Here is a 23,076-nt window from a genome sequence, read left to right as displayed (position 1 = left end):
ATCTGTAACTGGTTGTAACCAATAAGTTGTAAACACCACCGCACTCAGATCAGCCTTATCCTCATTCTTAATCCAAGTGGTTCAAGTGAACCTGGCTCCTTGCTGGGCTCCAGAGATGAATATGAAACCCAGACCTGACAGATCACAGAACTGCTTTTCCTGACCTCATGATCAATTCTTGCTCTGAAATGTAGAAGGGGCAGACATTCACAGTATCTGAGGAACAGGTGGGTTTTAGCTGAAGCAGGATCTTGTAGGTTGGGTCTCCCATACAGGCAGGCAAAGAAACTCTTATATCTCCTGGAGTCTTTGCTAGGTCTGGAATTTTGAAATATATAAACCCAATTAAAGTGATAGGGAAAAAGACATTTTTGGAGCACTTAGCAAAATTTGAATATGAATAATATTGAACTCTCCTGCCTCTGCCATGTGAAGGAAGAGGTAGGAACTGGCTCTGGAGGGGACACAAGCTGAAGATGAGACACTGTTTATTCTGCTCTCTATACCTTTCCCCCTTTAATCACCCTGAGCTCTTGCTAAAGTCTTGTTTAAATATCCACAGAGAGCTGGGTGCAGTGCCTCACGCCTGTAATCCCAGCATTTTGCGAGTCTAAGGCAGACAGATTGCTTGAGGCCAAGAGTTTGAGACCAGTCTGGCCAACATAGTGAAACCCCATCTCTACTAAAAATACAAAAATTAGCTGGGCATGGTGACAGGCACCTGTAATCCCAGCTACTTTGGAGGCAGAGGCAGGAGAATCGCTTGAATTCAGGAGGCAGACTGCAGTGAGCTGAGATCACACCACTGCACTCCAGCCTGGAAGACAGAGTGAGACTCTATTTCAAATAAATAAATATTCACAGCTGGGCACGGTGGCTAACACCTGTAATCCCAGCACTTTGGGAGGCCGAGGCGGGTTGATCACCTGAGGTCAGGAGCTCAAGACCAGCCTGGCCAACTTGGTGAAACCCTGTTTCTACTAAAAATACAAAAATTTGGCTGGGCGTGGTGGCTCATGCCTGTAATCCCAGCACTTTGGGAGGCCGGGGTGAGTGGATAACCTGAGGTCAGGATTTCGAAGCCAGTTTGGCCAACATGGTGAAACCCCGTCTCTACTAATGATACAAAAATTAGCCGGGAGTGGTGGCACACGCCTGTAGTCCCAGCTACTTGAGAGGCTGGGACAGGACAATTGCTTGAACCCAGGAGGCGAAGGTTGCAGTGAGCCAAGATCGCACCATTGCACTCCAGCCTGGGCGACAAGCAACAAGAATGAAACTCCGTCTCCAAAAAAAAAAAGAAAAATTTGCCAGGCATGGTGGCAGGTGCCTGTAATCCCAGCTACTTGGGAGGCTGAGGCAGGAGAATCACTTGAACTGGGGAGGCAGAGGTTACAGTGAGCCAAAATCGCACCGCTGCACTTCAGCCTGGGCAACAGAGCGAGACTCTGTCTCAAAACAACAACAACAACAACAACAACAACAACAACAACAACAACAAAAACAATGCAATAGTGTGGTGTGGTATTGTGAAGTCTTAAAGCATAGTGGTTGGAAGACAGACCTAGGTAACTTGGGCAAGTTATGTAACCCCCTTAAACTTTAGTTGCCTTGCCTGTAAGATGAGGGTTTCAAGATTAAGTAGGTTGGATGCAGTGGCTTGCACCTGCAACCCCAGTACTTTGGGAGGCTGAGGAAGGCTGTGTGTTTGAGCCCAGGAGCTCCAGACCACTCTGGGCAACATAGTAAGACTCTGTCTGTACAAAAAAATAAAAAAATTAGCTGGGCATAGTGGTGTGAACCTGTAGTGTCAGTTCAAGTTTGAGGTGGGACGATCACTTGAGGCCAGGAGATTGAGGCTACAGTGAGCTGTGATTGTGCCACTGCACTCCAGTCTGGGTGACAGAGCAAGATCCTGTCTCAAAAAAAAAAAAAAAAAAAAAGATGAAGTAGAGAGAATGTGCATACATACAGCAGTTAAATCACTGTGCATGTGGAAGCTTGAAGACAGTATGTTAACAGTTCTGCCAGCACTTGTTAGCAAGTTGATAGGTCTCACTTTCCTCCCCCCATAAAATGAAGGATTTGGAATGGGAGGTCTCTAAGGTCTCACCTGGCTCTAAAAGGTGATTTCTTGATTTCCAGGTAGCATAGTTAATAATAATAATAACAACTAAAAGATGAGCTCATTCATTCACCTGGTTCTAAAGGATAAGCACCTGCCATGTGCCCAGCACTGCCCTAGTGAGGCATGTAGCAGGCATCAAAGCCTCAGACATTTTTGCTCTTATGCAGCTTGCATTCTAGTAGGGGAAGACAGGTGATAAGTATGGAAAATGTGGAAAGCACATAGTATGTCAGGTGGTGGCGAGTACGCTATAGAAAAGCAGGAAAAGAGGAAGAGAAGTGATAGGAGGATGGTTTTTGGAGTGGAGGGAAGCCTTATGGAGAAGGTGACTTTTGAGGACAGCTTAAGGGGGTGAGGAATGAGATGTGTGAGGAGGCTCCACTGGGATATAGAGACCTCAGAAGGCAAATTACCCAACTCTGCGAAACAGCAAGAATCAGTTAAACAAGGTGCTGCTAATAATTTGCTTTTGGCAAAACAAAAATCTGAAAACAAATTTCCTATCATTTTGACATTACTATTATAACAAAAACCTGACACAGAAATGACAGTAAGTTCCCTCTAGACTGTATGCTCCTTGAGGGCAGCCTCTTCACCTCTCCATCTCCATCACCAATTATGAGTTCTGGCCCATGAAAGGCTCTCAGCATTTATTTCCTTCTTTTTTCTCCCTTCTCTTTCCCTAGCTCTCCTTCATAACCTCCATACAATTGTGGTATTTGATATTGTCTGACAGCTATCTCTTAGCTGTCATTGAGTAAATGAAATAGTGTGTGCTGTTTTTCCCAGTTTATGGTTAATTTGGAAGTAACCACTTACCTTAAGAACAGATTCAGTGACACCCCAGGAGAAGTCACAGGGAAACTGGCCCTGCACATCTGGCGTGGACTCTTTTAAAGAAAAACCATTTTCTCGTATGATCTGTTTGTAGTAGTGTGCTGAAGACTTAGGTTTCCGCTCTTTCTGTTTACTGTTAAAATCCACATAAAATAATCCTCGGCGGATGGTGTAAGCATCCTGCCATTCAAAGCCATCCAGGAGAGACCAGGCAGTATAACCAAACACTCGTATTTCATCTAACCTTATTGCTGCACAGAGAAAAGAAAGCAGAGATGTTCAGAGGCCTAAACATTCTAGTTCATGTTTACAATTTCACTAACATGCCAGAGGACAGCATATTGTAAAACGAACCTTTCCCCTAATTTTCAGGTCTGCTGTATCAAATAGAAAATTCATGTTTATACTTCAAAAGTGGCAATTACTATCATCCAGACTGGTATCTCCTGATCCCCCCACTCCCACTTGGAACAAGTGTATGTCACTGTTAAAGGATCACACCTTAAATACTCCTGAGACTTGGTGTGCAAATCTGTGTCAGAGGGCATGGTAATTTCCAGAACTCTTTGGGACCAATGCATATGTGTGCTCATGACCAAGAGTTTCTTATTTCAAGTTTGAGTTGGTTCTTATTTGTGGATAAGCTATTAATTCTAGGAAACTATCCTTCAAGGAGTTAAAAAAAAAAGCTGCTTTTAGAATTAACGTAAATGAATGTAGACATAAGGAGGTAAAAGAAGAAAAGTGATGTAAGAGAATGGGAACTGGCTGGGCTAAAGAGCAGGGGGCTGAGGAGCTTACCCTGCTATGCTCCAGGGAGCATGCTATTGGGCAAATTTCTTGGCCTCAGTTTCCTCATTTTTAAACAAAAAAGATTGGAAAATAGGATCTCTAAGGACCTTTCTAGCTTTAAAACTCTGATTCAGTAACTTGTAGGAATTGTGTAAAAATGAAATGAAAATCAACAGGCGGGGCGCAGTGGCTCATGCCTGTAATCCCAGCACTTTGGGAGGCTGAGGTGGGTGGATCACCTGAGGTCAGGAGTTCAAGACCAGCCTGGGCAACATAGTGAAGCCTTGTCTCTACTAAAAATACAAAAATTAGCTGGGGATGGTGGTGGGCATCTGTAATCCCAGCTACTTGGGAGGCTGAGGCAGGAGAATCGCTTGAACACAGGAGGTGGAGATTGCAGTGAGCCAAGATTGTACCATTGCACTCCAGCCTGGGTAACAAGAGCAAAACTCCATCTCAGGAAAAAAAAAAAAAAAAAAGAGAAAAGAGAAAAGAAAATCAACAGCAGCAGTCCAAACAACAAATACCCAAATTAGCCCTGAATCCTTTTTTCTTTCTTAAAAGATTTCACTTCTCTCATAGAAATGCCTCCTCATCTCTGCATTTTGGGGATTTTTGTCACTGACATTATTTTCCTAAAATGAGGAAAGTCCAAGCCAAGAGTTTCCAAGAAGATAAATATGTTTAACAGGCCCTGGTTCTAGTCTATAGCTGTTGTAGGTTCCTAAGGAAAGGTGGAATGGTAACACCTGGGGAATGGACACCCCTTCTGCCCAAGAGCATGGCATTTGACCCAGACCCTGTAGGCAGAGCCCTCAGCCTTGGCCCCCATGTGCATGGCCCGTAGCTGGGCGTGGCTCGGTTCCATGCTGTTCCTTCCTGCAACTTGGGGCGGCAGGGTCTTGCTCTCCCTCAGGACCCTCCCTGAAGGCTCTCTCCAGCAGCACCTGGGATTTTCTTCCTGGCTTGTGACTTCTAAAGAGAGCAACAGAATTTTAGAAAGATCCACAGAGAATTCCTTAATATGAGAGTGAAATAGAGCCCAACTCCAGGGAACAGAACCATCATAACCTCAGCTTGTCTTCTGCTCCGTTGTTTCTATCAGCCACCTGTAGATGTCACTACTTGAGTAATAGAGAAGGAGTGAGGGGCTAAGTGGGGGCCAAAAGTCTCTGGGAGCAATAGAAACAACTCATTTTGTCTTCTGACCTTTTCATCATACCGTCATGTAATAGAGTATAAAGATCACAATTTCCAGGAAAACTTTCAACATCTTGGAATAAAGTACTACTGTTAGGAAACTTTAAGCATACCTCTTTTAGCACTGTGTCCTTTATAAGGAATGAAACAGCATCTTCTTGCCAATTAAGGGTGTAGCCCTAGTCTGAAAGGATTCTGTTCTCAAACTTTTATTTTAAAAAGGACATGGGAATAACATAAAAAAGTGCTGTCAACATTGGACAATACAATGGCTGGGTGTGGTGGCTCATGCCTGTAATCCTGGCACTTTGGGAGGCCGAGGCAGGTGGATCACCTGAGGTCAGGAGTTCGAGACCAGCCTGGTCAACATGGTGAACCCCCGTCTCTACTAAAAATACAAAACTTAGCTGGGCGTGGTGGCAGACACCTGTAATCCCAGCTACACGGGAGGCTGAGGTAGAAGAATTGCTTGAACCTGGGAGGTGGAGGTTGCAGTGAGCTGAGATTGCGCCACTGCACTCCAGCCTGGGAAACAAGAGTGAAACTCTGTTTCAAAAAGTAAAGAAAAAAAAAATTTCAGGCTGGGTGCGGTGGCTCATGCCTGTAATCCCAGTGCTTTGGGAGGCTGAGGCGGGTGGATCACTTGAGGTCAGGAGCTCGAGACCAGCCTGGCCAACATGATGAAACTCCATCTCTACCAAAATATAAAAAATTAGCTGGGTGTGGTGGCATGCACCTGTAATCCCAGCTACTCAGGAGGCTGAAGCAGGAGAATTGCTTGAACCCAGGAGGCAGAGGTTGCAGTGAGCCAAGATTGCACTGTTGCACTCCAGCCTGGGCCACCGAGTGGCTCCATTAAAAAAAAAAAAAATTGGACAATACAAAAGGCCAGGCCGGGCATGGTGGCTCATGCCTGTAATCCCAGCACTTCGGGAGGCTGAGGCGGGCAGATCACTTAAGGTCAGGAGTTTGAGACCAGCCTGGCCAACATGGTGAGACCCCAACTCTACTAAGAATACAAAAATTAGCTGGGCGTGGTGGTGGACACCTGTAATCCCAGCTACTTGGGAGGCTGAGGCAGGAGAATCACTTGAACCCGGGAGGCGGAGGTTGCAGTGAGCCAAGATGGTGCCACTGCACTTCAGCCTGGGCGACAGAGAGAAACTCCGTTTCAAAAAAAAAAAAAAAGCCCAACAATAATAGTTACATATTCAAAGGTGACTTTAAATATCCTGTAAGTTTTTAGAATTTTTAAAAAATTAAGCAAGTGTACAACCAACCTTGAAGCACCTGGCTGAGGAAATTCTTCATCATGTAGATGGCCGTGGTGTCTTCTGTTTTCACACGACTGTCTGTGAACCAGCCATTCTCAGCAATCAAGATTCGAGGGTTGTTGTATTCCAGTTTAATCCAGTTCAGCGCTTCTCTTAAATTGAGCGAAACATTTTGTCCCATTTTAGCCATGGTGTTTAGGGGCTTGAAGTTGTTGGGTCCAAAAGAAAAGGCAAAGAAATCAGCTGTGCCTCTCATCTCATTCTTCTCTGCTTCAGAGAAAATAGGTAGAACGGAGAGCAACTTCTTTCTCATCCCCTCTGGATAGTCGCCATCCCCATGGATAGGGTTGGCAAACCATCCAAGCACAGAAACCATGGATTGTTGACATTTGAATATATCCATCGTGTTTTCCGACCGGTTTGGCTCGATCCAATGAGATCCCAACGTGATCGATAACCAACCCTTCTGATGTGGGCGGAAATGTGTGTTGTAGTTATGCCAAACTTTCGAGTGAGCCTAAAAGAAGAAAATATTATTGATCTTTGTTGTCCTCACTTACAAGGGCTGTAACATGGCTGGTAAATGGCCTTTTCATGGATAAAATTAATGCAGCATACAGTGATTCAGGGGAAAACTGCCAGGGAGCCCTGATGACCTCAAAGTCTGTTCTCTATGCCCCTAGTGCTTCCAACCTAAAACTTCTGCTACAGGAGAGCTGGAGGCTGGCAGAAAGCCTAGTCTAGGCTCTTATTTCCCCTCTGCCTGGCTCCCTTCCTGGGCCCTCTTGGGGTAGTGTGTAGGGTTTCCTCCTCTACATGAGAAGATACAGAGCAGTGATTTTTTATTTTTTTATTTTTTTATTTTTTTTGAGACAGAGTCTTGCTCTGTCGCCTAGGCTGGAGTGTAGTGGTGCGATCTCAGCTCACTGCAACCTCCGCCTCCCAGGTTCAAGCAATTCTCCTGTCTCAGCTTCCTGAGTAGCTGGGATTACAGGTGCACACCAAGACGCTTGACTAATTTTTGTATTTTCAGTAGGGACAGGGTTTCACCATATTGGTCAGGCTGGTCTGGAACTCCTCACCTCAGGTAATCCACCCTCCTCGGCCTCCCAAAGTGTTGGGATTACAGGCATGAGCCATCGCGCCTGGCCCAGAGCAGTGATCTTTCACCATTCTACAGAATCTCCCTTTGGTCCTAATTTAGAAGTCCAGGACAACACAGGCCCTGAATCCTATAAATGAGTAATAATAGAGCCCACCTCCTAGGGATGTTGTGAGAATTGAGTGAGTTAACCTGCGTAAATTGCTTTAGAATCATGCCTAGCACAGAGTAAGCTCTATATAAGCCTTAGCTATTATTGCTATGATTATTAAAGGGTGGTCGGCACTGCCCACAGCAGAAGACCAGTGGAAAGAGTGTAAGCTTTGGGGTCAGCACACCTAGGCTTGAAGTTCACGTACTTATTGTGTAACCTTAGGCAAGTCACTTAACCTTTCTGAAATCTCTTAGTATCCTCAGTTGTAGAATGAGGTTAATAACAACAATATCCACCAGGCGCAGTGGTTCATGCCTGTAATCCCAGCATTTTGAAAGGCCGAGGTAGACGGATCACCTGAGGTCAGGAGTTCGAGACCGGCCTGGCCAACGTGGTGAAACACCGTCTCTACTAAAAATACAAAACTTAGTTGGGCATGGTGGCAGGCACCTGTAATCCCAGCCACTTGGGAGGCTGAGGCAGGATAATCGCTTGAACCTGGGAGGCAGAGGTTGCAGTGAGCAGAGATCGTGCCACCGCACTCCAGCCTGGGTGACGAGAGCAAAACTCTGTCTCAAAAAAAAAAAAAAAAATCTCCTATAAGGTTGTTGTCAGATTTAGAGCTAATATATGCATGAAATATGTAGCATAGAATAGAGCACGTAGGAGGTACTGCCAAAAGGTGGATGTTATTATTATTGGTCCTCCTGGAGTTTGCATTTCCAGTTGAGCTCTCTTACAACACAGCCTCGTGATGGGTTTCTGGTCCATTTAATATGATAGATACTTCCTGAGCACTTACTTCCATGCCTGGCTTGCCCTGGGCTGAGAGACTGAGATAGATGGCACAGGAACTTACCCTCAGAAAGTTTCTTATCAGGAAAATAAGGATGCAGCATGTGAAAGAGAAACATAAAATGGCATAAAATATGGCATTAAATTAAAAAAAAAATTAAAAGCCAGAAGCCATGGCTGAGTTAACAGTCACAGCCACAGCTGAAGGAGCAAACATTAAGGACTCCATGTCACTTAAATGCCAAGGCCACTTCTGTGTCCCAGTTAGCTGTGGAATTGTCCTTCATCTGTGTCAGAACCACTCTCTTCCCCTCAGCATTTGACTTGCTTGTTTCTTGACATCTCTTCCCTGGTCTCTCATTTTCTCCATTATTTGAGTTGTTTTTTTTTTCTTTGAGACAGAGTCTTGCTCTGTCACCCAGGCTGGAATGCAGTGGCGCCATCTCAGCTCACTCAACCTCCACCTCTCAGGTTCAAGTGATCCTCCCACCTCAGCCTCCCTAGTAGTTGAGACTACAGGTGAGCGCCACCACGCCCAGTTAATTTTTGTATTTTTAGTAGAGATGGGGCTCCACCATGTTGGCCAGGCTGGTCTCGAACTCCTGACCTCAGGTGATCCACACACCTCGGCCTCCCAAAGTGCTGGGATTACAGGCATGAGCCACCGGCCCCGGCCCCCACTATTTGTGTGTTTCTAAAACAAATGCACAGATTCATTATCGTTAGCACACAGAGCCTGCTTTCAGTTTTGTTCCTTAGCTTTTCTTTTGCTCACTGGAGATATTTTATATCAGAATAAACTGTCTGAAACTGCCTTTTATGTAGGTCAAAGAAAACCAGATATGAACAATGGATTCAAACCAGATCGATCCTGTGGACCCTGAAAATATTCCATAAATCCTGTTAGATGGGGAAAGTAGGCATTGAGGTAAGGGGTGAGGATTCTGAAACGTGCCATCCTGTTTTATGCAAGAAAAAACAATTTAAATAAATTCCTGGAAGATTTTCTGGAGAAATAAATTCCTTGAGGTATACCTCTGTCCTCTTGCCCTTACTCAATTTTCATTGGAAGATTCTGGTACCATTTAGCACCCAGGTATTCCCAAGGATCCTTAAGAATGCTTTCCTCGGGCCGGGCATGGTGGCTCATGCCTGTAATCCCAGCACTTTGGGAGGCCGAGGCGGGCGGATCACCTGAGGTCGGGAGTTCCAGACCAGCCTGATCAACATGGAGAAACCCCATCTCTACTAAAAATACAAAATTAGCCGGTCATGGTGGCGCATGCCTATAATCCCAGCTACTCGGAAGGCCGAGGCAGGAGAATCGCTTGAACCCAGGAGGCGGAGGTTGCAGTGATGCAGTGAGCTGAGATCGTGACATTGCACTCCACCCTAGGCAACAAGAGTGAAACTCCGTTTCAAAAAAAAGGAATGCTTTCCTCTTGGTTGGTGGTTGGGTGGGTGGCTCACACCTGTAATCCCAACACTTTGGGAGGCCAAGGTGGGAAGATTGCTTGAGCTCAGGAATTCGAGATCAGCCTGGTCAACATGACGAAACCCCATATCTACAAAAAAAAAAAAAAAAAAAATACAAAAATTAGCCAGGCTTGGTGATGCGTGCCTGTAGTCCCAGCTACTCAGGAAGCTGAGGTTGGAAGATCATTTGAGCCAGGGAGGCGGAGGTTGCAGTGAGCTGAGATGGCACCACTGCACTCCAGCCTGGGGGACAGAGTGACACCCTGACTCAGGGAAAAAAAAAACAAAACTTTCCAACCGGGAGCAGTGGCTCATGCCTGTAATCTCAGCTCTTTGGGAGGCTGAGGTGGGCAGATCACTTGAAGTCAGGAGTTTGGGACCAGCTTGGCCAACATGGTGAAACCTCTTCTCTACTAAAAAAAAATATAAAAATTAGCTGGACTTGGTGGCATGTGCCTGTAGTCCCAGCTACTCAGGAGGCTGAGCCAGGAGAATCACTTGAACCCAGGAGGCGGAGGTTGCAGTGAGCCTAGATTGAGTCGCTGTACTCCAGCCTGGGTGACAGAGCAAGACTCTGTCTCAAAAAAAAAAAAAAAAAAAAAAAAAAAATTCCTCTCAGAGAAGTATTCAGAATGTAGCCTCTTTCTTTGTCTCCAACCTGAGATTGCAACTTCTGGAAGAATCACAGAGGAGCCTGGGACGGACACTACCTTAAATGGTTTCAGCTATTCTTTCCGGGTTTTTCTGGGGCTAGAATCACGACAGAAATTCTTGAGAACCGCTTTTTTTTTTTTTTTTTCCTGATTAGAAACAAAAGCAGTCATAAATTACTAGGATTCAAAGGAGGGAATTCTTTGTTTTTTTCTAACCAGTCACTTAATCCCTTGGTAGCCTTAGAGCTATCATTCATGGAAGACCCAGTGATCAGCACCTCCCTTCAGGCCTATTGTGCACCTCTCTATGCAAACTGGAAAGCACTGAGCCCGTGTAGCCTGGATTGTGAGCCTTAAACTTGTTGCTTTGCAAATTTAATGTCTTGCCTTTGCAGACACTAAATTTCAGTGATTATATGAAAGATGACCTAAGTTGTGATAAAAATGTTGGTTACATCAGCCTTTGAATGAGAAACAGTAGAGCTCAGAAGACATATCTTTGCAGTAGCTTTCCATGCAGGTTTTCTGGATATACATATGGATGTGTTGTCAAGGTGACCTTCACGTTCCACAGTGTCTCTTTCACCTTTGCTGCTATTTACCTAGGCTATCAAGGTATCTAGGGTTATCTTTGCTCTAGGCTGAAGACAGCCTCTTCATTCTCATGTAGAGAATGTGGGGGAGGTCCTCTGTGCAGTACTTTTGGTTATAACTTGATCCTATTTGCCAAGTAACAAGGTAAAAAGTTTTGCTCCAAGATCGTGAGTTTGCCATATCCATCTATGTGTGTTCTTTGGTTGGGCACTCATAAAGGAGATCTGTTGGGAAAATTAAAATGAGGTTAGTAGGGGAGTGCAACCTGGGCCCTGCAACCTTGCACAACAGCCATTCTACACTTTTCCAAGGTCACCCTCTAATTTGTACAAAGCCATCTACCTCTGTAATGATTGATTTAAGGGAGCTTCAACCTTTGTTCTTTAGATTCAGTAGCTTAAAGGGAAAGTCAGCTTCTTTTTCTTTTGGAGCCAGCTATCAGGCCCTAATGTCATTGAGAGACAACCAGGACCTAATATCTCATTCTGTTCTCTTCTCCAGTTTAATGTGGCAGCATTTTTTGATGCCCCTGGAAGTCCAGACTCAAATAAATTCTGTGGATGATAGGAAACAAATAAGATAGTAGGCACAATTTTAGAAATAGATGAAGAAGGGATTAGGAGCCAGAGGAAGACATGACAGGACACTGTTGGAAAGATGGGTTGAAGACAGATGAGCAAGCCAAACACATCACACCAGTGTATTCAAGGAACCCTCAGTCATTTGTCAAAAGTTCCATTTCCAAATCTGTGCATGAGTTTGGTCACATTTTGGCTGAAATATGTTCATGTGTACTATAAAAGTGTCTGTTGTTTAAACTATTTAATAGACTATTAAATAACAATGGTTAAATAAAGTTTATTTAAAAACTCCACAAGCATAACAAAATAGGTTTATATTTCTGTGTTCCCACCCAGGCTTTCCAAATATATTTCCCAGCTAAAATCACTTTAAGGCCAGGTGCCGTGGCTCATGCCTGTAATCCCAGCACTTTGGGAGGTGGAGGTGGGTGGGATCACCTGAGATCAGGAGTTTGAGACCAGCCTGGCCAACATGGTGGGACCCTGTCTCTACTAAAAATACAAAAATTAGCTGGGCATGGTGGCGCGCACCTGTAGTCCCAGCTACTCGGGAGGCTGAGGCAGGAGAATGGCTTGAACCCTGGGAGGCAGAGGTTGCAGTGAGCCGAGATCGCGCCACTGCGCTTCAGCCTGGGCAACAAGAGCAAAAAAAACTCCATCTCGAAATAATTAAACTAAGAAATAAATAAAAATTTAAGAAATAAAATAACTTTAAACATTTTCCATGTTGTTTTTGGTTTTCAGAATATCTTAGTATAATAATGATTTACTTAGCTATCTCTCTCTTTTGATAAAAATTTATTTTTCTTTGTTCTTTTGTTCTTTCTCTTTTCCTGTCATAAATGTTTCAATAGCTAACTTTGGGCATATAACCTTTAATTTATTTGAATCATTGCCTTTCATTAATGCCAGGAATGGGCTACCTATTTCTTTTCTTTCTTTTTTTTTTTTTTTTGAGACGTAGTTTCACTCTTGTTGCCTAGGGTGGAGTGCAGTGGTGTGATCTCAGCTCACTGCAACCTCCACCTCCTGGGTTGAAGCGATTCTTCTGCCTCAGCCTCCTGAATAACTGGGATTACAGGCACCCATCACCACATCCAGCTAATTTTTTGTATTTTTAGTAGAGACGGGGTTTCACCATGTTGGCCAAACTGGTCTTGAACTCCTGACCTCAGGTGATCCGCCTGCCTTGGCCTCTCAAAATGCTGGGGTTACAGGCGTGAGCCACCCGGCCTGGACTACCTATTTCTAAAATTGTTTTAAATATTCCCAAATCGCTTTCCATACATTTTGTCCATTGGTGTGAGTGTTCTGTGACCATGTGATATAAAACATTGACAGCTCTATTAGGGGATAAATGGCATTTGAGAATGATATAAAGGTGCTACTCATCTACCTGGTACTATATGGGAAATAACATTGGTCTTGAAAGCAGGAGACCTGGGCTCTTGTATTAGCTCTGCTGACTCATCAGCTTTACGATCTTGGACAGATCATTTCACTGTCAAAGACCTGTTTTTCCCTTCATTCTACTGAGCTAAAAATAAACACCCTAGAGAATTTTCGTGAAGGTCAAATGAGGTAATAATATCTGTGAAGACCCTGTGAAAATGACACAAACGTAAATTTGAAGTACTTTGAAAGAGCAAGCTGAAAATAATTTAACTTGGTCTAGAAAATCGTAATGGAGACTGTGTGGACGTGAAGAGTGTTCTGCAAATCACTCCCAAGCCTTTACTTGCCAAGGCTCATGGCTGAACACGTTTGCCCTCATTTATTGTTTGCAGCTTACTGAGTTTTACTTGTTGTCCTTTTGGGATTAATTTCAATTTGATTCATCTTTTCATCTGCTTAGCCCTTCTCTATTTTGGTATCAAGTTGATTTTTTTTTTTTTTGAGACAGAGTCTCCCTCTGTCACCCAGGCTGGAGTGCAGTGGCTCGGTCTTGGCTCACTGCAGCCTCTGCCTCCTGGGTTAAAGTGATTCTTCTGCCTCAGCCTCCTGAGTAGCTGGGACTACAGGTACCTGCCACCACGCCCAGCTAATTTTTGTATTTTTAGTAGAGACAGGGTTTCACCCTGTTGGCCAGGCTGGTCTTGAACTCCTGACCTCAAGCAATCTGCCTGCCTTGGCCTCCCAAAGTGCTGGGATTACAGGCATGAACCACCGCGTCCGGCCTCAAGTTGATTTTTTAATTTGTTTGTTTTGTAAAGACAACCTCTCACTATGTTGCTCAGGCTGGTATCGAACTCCTGGCCTCAAGCAATCCGCCAGCCTAAGTCTCTGTCTCTGTGCCAGCCTACTATCAACTTTTATGTTAATTACCAAATGCTGCTCTTCCAGATTGTTTAACATTCATTCATTCATCCATGCTGCAGTCTACAAATATTTATTGGATGCTGTGGCTCACATCTGTACTCTCAGCACTTTGGGAGGCTGAGGTGGGAGGATCACTTGAGGCCAGGAGTTCAAGACCAGACTGGGCAATATAGTGAGACTCTCTTTCTCTACTAAAAATTAAGAAAATTAGCCAGGCATGGTGGCATGCCTGTAGTCCCAGCTACTCAAGAGGATTAGATGGAAGGATTGCTTGAGCACAGGAGGTCAAGGCTGCAATGAGCTATGATCATGCCACTGCACTCCAGCCCAGGCAACAGAGCAAGACCCCGTCTCTTAAAAAAAAAAATTATTGGCTGCTTAAGGTATGTGACCTTTACTGTTCATTGCTAAAAAATTATAAAATTATGTGACAATTATTTCTTTATGTTATGTGACTATTATTTTTTAAAAAGTTTTTGGCAATCTTGAAACTCTTTTGGAATCATTATTTTACCTTTGCTTTTCTTAGGAAAGAATTTAAATATTAACAAAAGTTACAGCCTTTCATAAAGAAAATATTCACCATCCTATTTTTAATGGTCCAAATTTCATGGCTTTTTTTTTTTTTTTTTTTTTTTTTAGATAGGAATCTTGCTCTGTCACCCAGCTGGAGTGTAGTGGCGCGATCTCAGTTCATTGCAACCTTCTTCTCCCTGGTTCAAGCCATTCTTCTGCCTCAGCCTCCTGAGTAGCTGGGACTATAAGCATGCAACACCACACCTGGCTAATTTTTTTTTTTTTTTTGAGACGGAGTCTCGCTCTGTCGCCTAGGCTGGAGACCAGTGTCACAATTTCGGCTCACTGCAACATCCACCTCCCAGGTTCACGCCATTCTCCTGCCTCAGCCTCCTGAGTAGCTGGGACTACAGGTGCCCGACACCACGCCCGGCTGATTTTCTGTATTTTTATTAGAGATGGTGTTTCACCATGTTAGCCAGGATGGTCTCAATCTCCTGACCTAGTGATCCGCCCGCCTCGGCCTCCCAAAGTGCTGGGATTACTGGTGTAAGCCAAGCGCCCGGCCTAGTTTTTGTGTTTTTAGTAGAGACGGGGTTTCACCATGTTGGCCAGGCTGGTCTCAAGCTCCTGACCTCAAGTAATCCGCCCGCCTCAGCCTCCCAAAGTGCTGACATTACAGGCATGAGCCACTGCGCCTGGCCCAAATTCATGTTTTCTATAGTTGAAATAACTCAGTATTACATTTTAATGAATTTCCCCCTGTTTTTTTTCAATCATTATATTTTCAAATTTTCTGGCCAGATGTGGTGGCTCATGCCTATAATCCTGGCACTTTGGGAGGCCAAGGAGGATGGATTGCTTGAGCCCAGGAGTTTAAGACCAGCCTGGGCAACATGGCAAAACTCTATCTCTACAAAAAATACAAAAATTAGCTGGGCATGGTGGCATGTGCCTGTAGTCCCAGCTACTCAAGAGGCTGAGGTGGGAGGATCACTTGAGTCCAGCAGGTCAAGGCTGTAGTGAGCTGTGTTTGAGCTGTGTTCACACCACTGCACTCCAGCCCGGGTGACAGAGCAAGGCCTTGTCTTAAAAAAAAATTATTCTAACAAATTATTGATTATTCTCAGTTTGTATTGTCTCAGAATTTTCCTGAAGGAATGTAAAAACTAAACTCTAGCATATTTGTTCCTTTAAAACAAATGTCCTGTAAAAGAATTCTGATTTCAATGATAATATAACTAAATTAGACTAGTGGCTGAGCCAGAATCTATACCTGGCAACACAGAAGGAAAAAAGTCTAGAATAAAGTTCCTAATTTGATTAAATGAAGCATCTAGTTTCCCTCTATTAGAAATTGGAAGAAATCAGCATTAGTAAATTAGTGCTTTAGTGAAGTTCTCTTTGCCGGAGGAGAGCATTTGCATGCCATCTTTGTAGAGCGTGTAATGATATTTAAGGCTTTTTGTTAGTGATCCTGATAGTAATTTTTTCATGCAAAAGGACTATATCTCATGGTATAACTGAAGCTAAAATGGTCTGGGTTGGTGACTTGAAGCCTTTCCTCAGGATTTGGGAATACAGATAGTCAACATATAAACCACCATGGAGGCCTGGCACAGTAGCTCTCACCTGTAATCCCAGCACTTTGGGAGGCCGAGGCGGGTGGATCACTTGAGGTCAGGAATTCGAGAACAGCCTGGCCAACATGGTGAAACCCCATCTCTATTAAAAATACAAAAATTAGCCAGGCGTGGTGGCACATGCCTGTAGTCCCAGCTACCAGGGAGGCTGAAACAGGAGAATCGCTTGAACCCGGGAGGCAAAGGTTGCAGTGAGCCGAGATAGCGCCACTGCACTCCAGCCTGGGCAACAGTGCGAAACTCCATCTCAAAAAAAAAAAAAAAGAAAAAGAAACCACCATGGAGATTACAAATTATTATAATAATAAAAACAAGGGCCATCACGTGTAGAGCCTGCAGCAAAGCCAGATTTACTGTGAGCCTAATGAAGCTTTAGCTTCAGGACGCCTTGCTTGCCTAGGTCCCTAGAAATGCCCTGGGTGGGTCAGGGAGCCTAGTTGCAATTGGAAGCATTTCTAGGTGAGCAGTTCTTGCAAATTCCCTAAAGAGACTTTAGAAAAAAAGGACTCTAAGACTATAGTAATTTATTGTGCTAGGCGTGGTAGCTCATGTCTGTAATCCCAGCACTTTGGGAAGCCAAGGCTGGTGGATCACTTGAGCCCAGAAGTTCGAGACCAGCCTGGCCAACATGGCAAAACCTCGTCTCTACAAAAAATATAAAAATTAGCTGGGCATGGTGGTGTGCACCTGTAATCCCAGCTACTCAGGAGGTTGAGGTGGGAGGATCACCTGAGCCCACGGAGGTTGAGGCTGCAATGAGCCATGATTGTGCCACTGCACTCCAGCTTGGGTGACAGAACGAGACCTGTCTCAAAAACAAAAACAAAAACAAAAAATAACTATCATAATTTATTGTGATGTTTTTCTCATTCTAAATAAATGCTCATTTATTTATTTATTTTTGCAGAGACAGGGTCTCACTATGTTGCCCAGGCTGGTCTCAAACTCAAGCAATCCTCCTGCCTTGGCCTCCCAAAGTGCCTGAGCTACTGTACCTGGCCAAATATTTACTTTTGTACTGATTTTTGTCTCCCTTTAAAATTTTTTTTATTTTAAAAAAAAGATCCTTCCCCACTATTGTAAAAGTCTCAGGCTCATGCAGTGTGGCTCCACACCAGGTCTATTAGCTTCTTGAGGGCAGAGACTGACTATATTTATTGTGTTCACAGTTGTCCACACAGATGCCCAGGGGAGAGCCTGGCCTAGAATATTTGTTGAATGAATGCCTATTATGGATCAGCTAGTTTGTTGGTTACTTGACGTACCTTATTGATAATACAGCTTCTGCAAGACAAGTCTTATTTTTCCCATTTTAGAAAAGAAATTGAAGTTTACAGTTGCAGAGCTGGGATTTGAACCCACTTTACTATACCATCCTGCTTTCTGTATGCCCTGCCAGTTCTAAATTTTGAAGCTATTCGGGAAAGACCATTTGACATATTGTTTTAAAATTACATTTTCTCTCTGCTGTACTTGGTTATTAAAAGAGCTAAATAGTCCTCGAATGAGGGTACTACATTCCACAATTGCATGTTGAGAGAAAAATATCTATATACCTTTGGAATTCAGTATCATCTAGAGAGGTCATGGAGGACCTGTCAGCAAATTTGGGGTGTTCAGAAAACCATTAGTTGTCCAAGTGCCTAGCACAGCGCTTCTATGTGTAACATTTATATGTAATTCTCGATTCACCTCTCTCCTAAAACCAGTAACGTTAGCGTTGGATTATTTTCCTCACTGATGTCAAAAGCTAAGTGAATCCCTCAGGGACCACCCCTGTGCTGGATTGTCTTCCCCTGTGAATGGTGATCTTTACACCATTGTCAATGTTAGACTGAGGCCGGGCGCGGTGGCTCATGCCTGTAATCCCAGCACTTTGGAAGGCTGAGATGGGTGGATCACTTGAGGTCAGGAGTTTGAGACCAGCCTGGCCAACATGGTAAAACCCTGTCTCTACTAAGAATACAAAAATTAGCCAGGCATTGTGGCACGCGCCTGTAGTCCCAGCTACTCTACTCGGGAGGCTGAGGCAGGAGAATCACTTGAACCCAGGAGGTGGAGGCTGCAGTGAACCAAGATAACACCACTGCACTCCAGTGTGGGTGACAGAGCAAGACTCTGTCTCAAAAAAAAAAAAAGTTGGACTGAAAGGACAGAGATACTTGTCTGCATAGCATTTAGAACAGCATGGCATTCAATCAAGCAATAATTAAAAGGGTCTTAGAGATGAGTGATTTTCATAACTGAATGTAACAGAACAGTGATGGAAATAAGAGCCATAGAAATTGAATAATATAAATATTAATAAGAGCTAACACATATCTAGTACCAAATCTGCCGGACACTGTTCCAGGTGTTGTGTGTATACTCTCTCACCTAATCCTCACTGAAATTCTTCGAGGTAGGTACTGTGATCATTCCCACTTAGAGGAGAGGAAACCACGGGGTGGAGAGGTTAGGTAACTTGCACAAGGTGAATCAGGCCCAGGCTATATCGCCCTATGTGCTCTTGCCTGCCAATTAGAGGTAGAGTGTGGACCTCAGAGGTCATTTTGTTCAATTTTTTAAAGTTTCTATTATAGATGAAGAAGCTGAACCTCCCTCTCTCCCACATAAATGACCTGCCCAAGATATCAGTTAGTGGTAAAGCTAGAAATAGAACTAAGTACTTCACCTTTCTAGTTCACTGTCATTCCAGGATATCATGCAAATTAAATTATGTGCCTTTGAAATACCCTTTCCACCATAGACCCGAAGGTGATTGAACAGGCTGTGAAAATGCAAGGGGTATGCAACAGACATGACACAAAACCAAGGGACAGTAGACTGAGAAAGCCTCTAAGAAACACTCAGAGGCGGCCGGGCGCGGTGGCTCATGCCTGTAATTCCAACACTTTGGGAGGCCGAAGGGGGTGGATCATTTGAGGTCAGGAGTTCGAGATCAGCCTGGCCAACATGGTGAAACCCTGCCTCTACTAAAAATACAAAAATTAGCAGGGCAGTAGTGGCACACGCCTGTTATCCCAGCTACTTGGGAGGCTGAGGCAGGAGAATTGCTTGAGCCTGGGAGGCGGAGGTTAGGGTGAGCTGATTGCACCACTGAGCTCCAGTCTGGGTGACAGAGTGAGACCCTGTCTTTTTTTTTTTTTTTTGACGAAGTCTTGCTCTGTTGCCCAGGCTGGAGTGCAATGGCAGGATCTCCGCTCACAGCAACCTCTACCTCTCAGATTCAAGCAATTCTCCTGCGTCAGTCTCTCGAGTAGCTGGAGTTATAAGCTTGGGCTACTATGCCCAGCTAAATTTTTTTTTGTATTTTTAGTAGAGACGGGGTTTTGCCATGTTGGCCAGGCTGGTCTTGAACTCCTGACCTCAAGTGATCCACCCACCTTGGCCTCCTAAAATGTTGGGATTACAGACATAAGCCACCGTGCCTGGTCGGAGTCATAGTTTTGATTATGCCTGCGTCCCGCTTCACCACCTGGGGTGCCCCTCAGAACCCAATCACATGGAGAGTTCATCAGCATTACCTTACGTTTCATCCTGTTCATTACACAAAGTTATATACATCAGCAAAAACATGTTTAGATAAGTCATTTTTATTTGTCTAAGTTTCCTTCAACCTCCAGCTATTATTTTATCCCTTTTGTCACTCTTCATCCATTTACTTTATTTATTTAAATTCAAGTCTACAAACATTTATTTAACAAATACAAGGCACTGTAATAGACATTTAGAAAAACAAGGTAGCCCCTGCCTTTAGATGACCTATGGTGTCTAACAGGAGAAAAAAATATGGAAATGAGTGAAATAAAAACAGTATGCTTTTATATTTCGATTATTGAGAAATAATAACTGAAACTAAATGTAATAATACGATTCAAAAATCACTATATGTAGGTATGTATATGTTATGTGTACATATATACATAGAAAAAAATTTGGACATTGAACAAATTGCTGGCAGTGGTTACTTCCCGTGGTGTGTGGTTAGGGAGTAAGGAAAGAAGATAACCTTTATTTTTAACAATGTCTTTCTATGTTGTTTGAATGTTTTGCAATACAAATGCATTATTTTTGTAGTTTAAAAAAGTTGGGTTGGGCATGGTGTTCATGCCTGTAATCCCGGCACTTTAGAAGGCTGAAGTGGGAGGATCACTTGAACCCAGGAGTTCAAGACCAGCATGGGCAACAAGAGTCAGACCTTGTTTCTACAAAAACTAAAAATGTTAGCCAGGTGCACCTGTAGTCCCAGCTACTCAGGAGGCTGAGGCAGGAGGATCACTTGAGCCCAGGAAGTTGAGGCTGCAGTGAGCCATGATCATGCCACTACACTCCAGCCTGGACAACAGAGTAAGACCCTATCTCACAAAAAAGAAGTCAAGGGCATTGGTTGAAACAGTTCCTGTTGGTGACTTTAATTATTCTATGCTATCACTCTTCAGCTTCCCCCCACTTCCAAAAATCTCAAAGGAAAAAGCAGACTTAAATGTAAAGTTCAGCTCCTCTGAATTTCATTCTATATTAAGGAATATTTTGTCCTCTATAATAATACGTTGATGTTCAAAACAATGTAAGGAGGAGTCATGTATTATACATGATTAACATGAAAGAAAAACTCATAACAGTAGACCCTGGCCCTTTACTCAAGACTTTGGTCATGTAATCTCTGGTCAAGATATGACATTAAGCAGAACCAAGCAATGAACTCCCCCAAATACTAAAAGATCCTGGCTTTCACCAACCTCAGGGTTACCCAGAAACATTTTCAAGTAACACTACTAGATCACCCAAGGATTACTTTAATTACTTCTGTGATTCACTCTTCACTGGCCAGTAAATTAGAAGGTTCTGGTCTATTCTCAGCTTCCCTACTACTTTTCCGCAACAGAATTGTTGTTAATGTTCAGTAGTTTTAATCATATCTTTTTCTTTTTAAAATAGCCTTTTTTTTTTTTTTTTTTTGAGACGAAGTTTTGTTCTTGTTGCCCAGACTGGAGTGCAGTGGCACGATCTTGGCTCACTGCAACCTCCGCCTCCCAGGTTCAAGCGATTCTCCTGCTTTAGCCCCCTAAGTAGCTGGGACTATAGGCACCCACCACTACGCCCAGCTAATTTTTTTTTTTTTTTTTTTTGAGACGGAGTTGCTCTGTCGCCCAGACTGGAGTGCAGTGGTGCGATCTTGGCTCACTGCAACCTCCGCCTTCTGGGCTCAGACAATTCTCCTGCCTCAGCCTCCCGAGTAGCTGGGATTACAGGCACACGCCACCATACCCAGCTTATTTTTCTTGTATTTTCAGTAGAGACAGGTTTCACTATGTTGGCCAGGCTGGTGTTGAACTCCTGACCTCAGATGATCCACCCACCTCAGCCTCCCAAAGTGCTGGGATTACAGGCGTGAGCCACCGTGCTCGGCCTAAAATAGGCTGTTTTCGAATGTTGAGTTTGCTCAGTAAAACTTTCTGTATGTTATTACATGACTTATTTTATATTATAAAGTCATGTAAAGTTTCCCTCAGTTCATAGTTTCATCATGTCCAGCACTGTTTCCATTACTTAAAATATTTTCTGATCTCCATTTGGGTCTGATTTTCCATGTATGAGAGTGCTCATATCAAATCAAGCTGTTTAAATAGGATCGCAATATTATTCTCTGAGCATTTATAATAACATTTATTTAAACTCTTGTTAATCATTTACTGAAGTATAACTTTTTCTACTTAATGGTTAGAAAAAGTAAATATTGCTCTCTTGAAGGTTTTAGAATACCAGTTGTAGTTGAAAAAGTTTTTTTTTACACGATTCTTATAACTAACAATGGTATTCCGGTTATAGAAATTCTCTTTGGCAATTCTCCACAAGCAGTTTTCATAATTTATTCAAACTTAGTTAAAAACATCTATAATAATAATAGTTTTAATGTATTTGGTCAGTATTTCTTTTTTCTTTTTTCTTTTTTTTTTAGAGATGGCATCTTTGACACCCAGGCTGGAGTGCAGAGGTGCGATCTCAGTTGACTGCAACCTCTGCCTCCTGGGTTCAAGCGATTCTCCTGCCTCAGCCTCCCAAGTAGCTGGAATTTCAGGCTTGCACCACCACACCCAGCTAAGTTTTGTATTTTTAGTAGAGACGGGATTTCACCATGTAGGCCAGGCTAATCTTGAACTCCTGACCTCAAGTGATCCACCTGCCTCAGTCTCCCAAAGTGCTGGGATTACAGAGGTGAGTCACTGTGCCCGGCCTGATCAGTATTTCTTATACTGTATTTTGTTAGAGGTGTCTTAGATCATGATGGAGATGGGTTGGCATTATATGCAGGTACCATGCATTAGCTAATCAAGTGAAGAACTGTGCTAACTCTAGATAATATGGCCGGGCGCAGTGCTCACATCTGTAATCCCAGCACTTTGGGAGGCTGAGGTGGATGGATCATTTGAGGTCAGGAGTTCAAGACCAGCCTGGCCAACATGGTGAAACCCCATCTCTACTAAAAGTACAAAAATCAGCTGGCGCGGTGGCTCACGCCTGTAGTCTTAGCTACTTGGGAGGCTGAGGCAGGAGAATCGCTCGAACCAGGAGGTGGAGGTTGCAGTGAGCTGAGATTGCACCACTGCCATACTCCAGCCTAGGTGACAGAGCGAGACTCTTCAAAAAAAATAAAAAAGATATCGTCAAGGCCATACTTAAGTGATTTAACATCACTTTAATGGGATGCTAAATTTTGAGCAAATAATTAAAATCATGAGGACAAATGAAAAACCCAATTTTTAATATGTGAGTCAGGGGATAAATGGTTCATAGATCTCATGGACAAATTAAACATGTAGAGAGATGGTTTTGGTCTTTTAATAAGCAAAGCAAAGTAAAAGATCTTCTGAGACAGTATCAAAACAAGTGACGGACATGGGTTTTGAAGCTGTAAATTTTTTTTCATTGAAGCGGGGCAGCTGATTTATGTCATCAGAACTTGCTAGCTTGGATTGACACAGATCAGACTTTAATTTTGGCTTTGATA

At 43.5% G+C, this 23,076-nt stretch overlaps 1 protein-coding gene across 1 annotated transcript in view; it reads right to left on the bottom strand.

Moving 5' to 3' along the window:
• KLB (klotho beta) overlaps positions 1-23,076 on the bottom strand; it is a 43,806-nt gene that overhangs the window by 9,803 nt on the left and 10,927 nt on the right. The window contains exons 2-3 of the mRNA XM_004038563.5: positions 6,238-6,748; positions 2,948-3,216 (exon numbers count right to left, since the gene is read on the bottom strand). Of these exons, the coding sequence (XP_004038611.1) occupies positions 2,948-3,216; positions 6,238-6,748 (780 nt within the window). The remainder of the gene's footprint in view (positions 1-2,947; positions 3,217-6,237; positions 6,749-23,076) is intronic.

Source organism: Gorilla gorilla, chromosome 3 (assembly GCF_029281585.2).
Source record: "Gorilla gorilla gorilla isolate KB3781 chromosome 3, NHGRI_mGorGor1-v2.1_pri, whole genome shotgun sequence".
NCBI lineage: Eukaryota > Metazoa > Chordata > Mammalia > Primates > Hominidae > Gorilla > Gorilla gorilla.
This window is presented reverse-complemented; position numbering and strand designations above follow the sequence as displayed.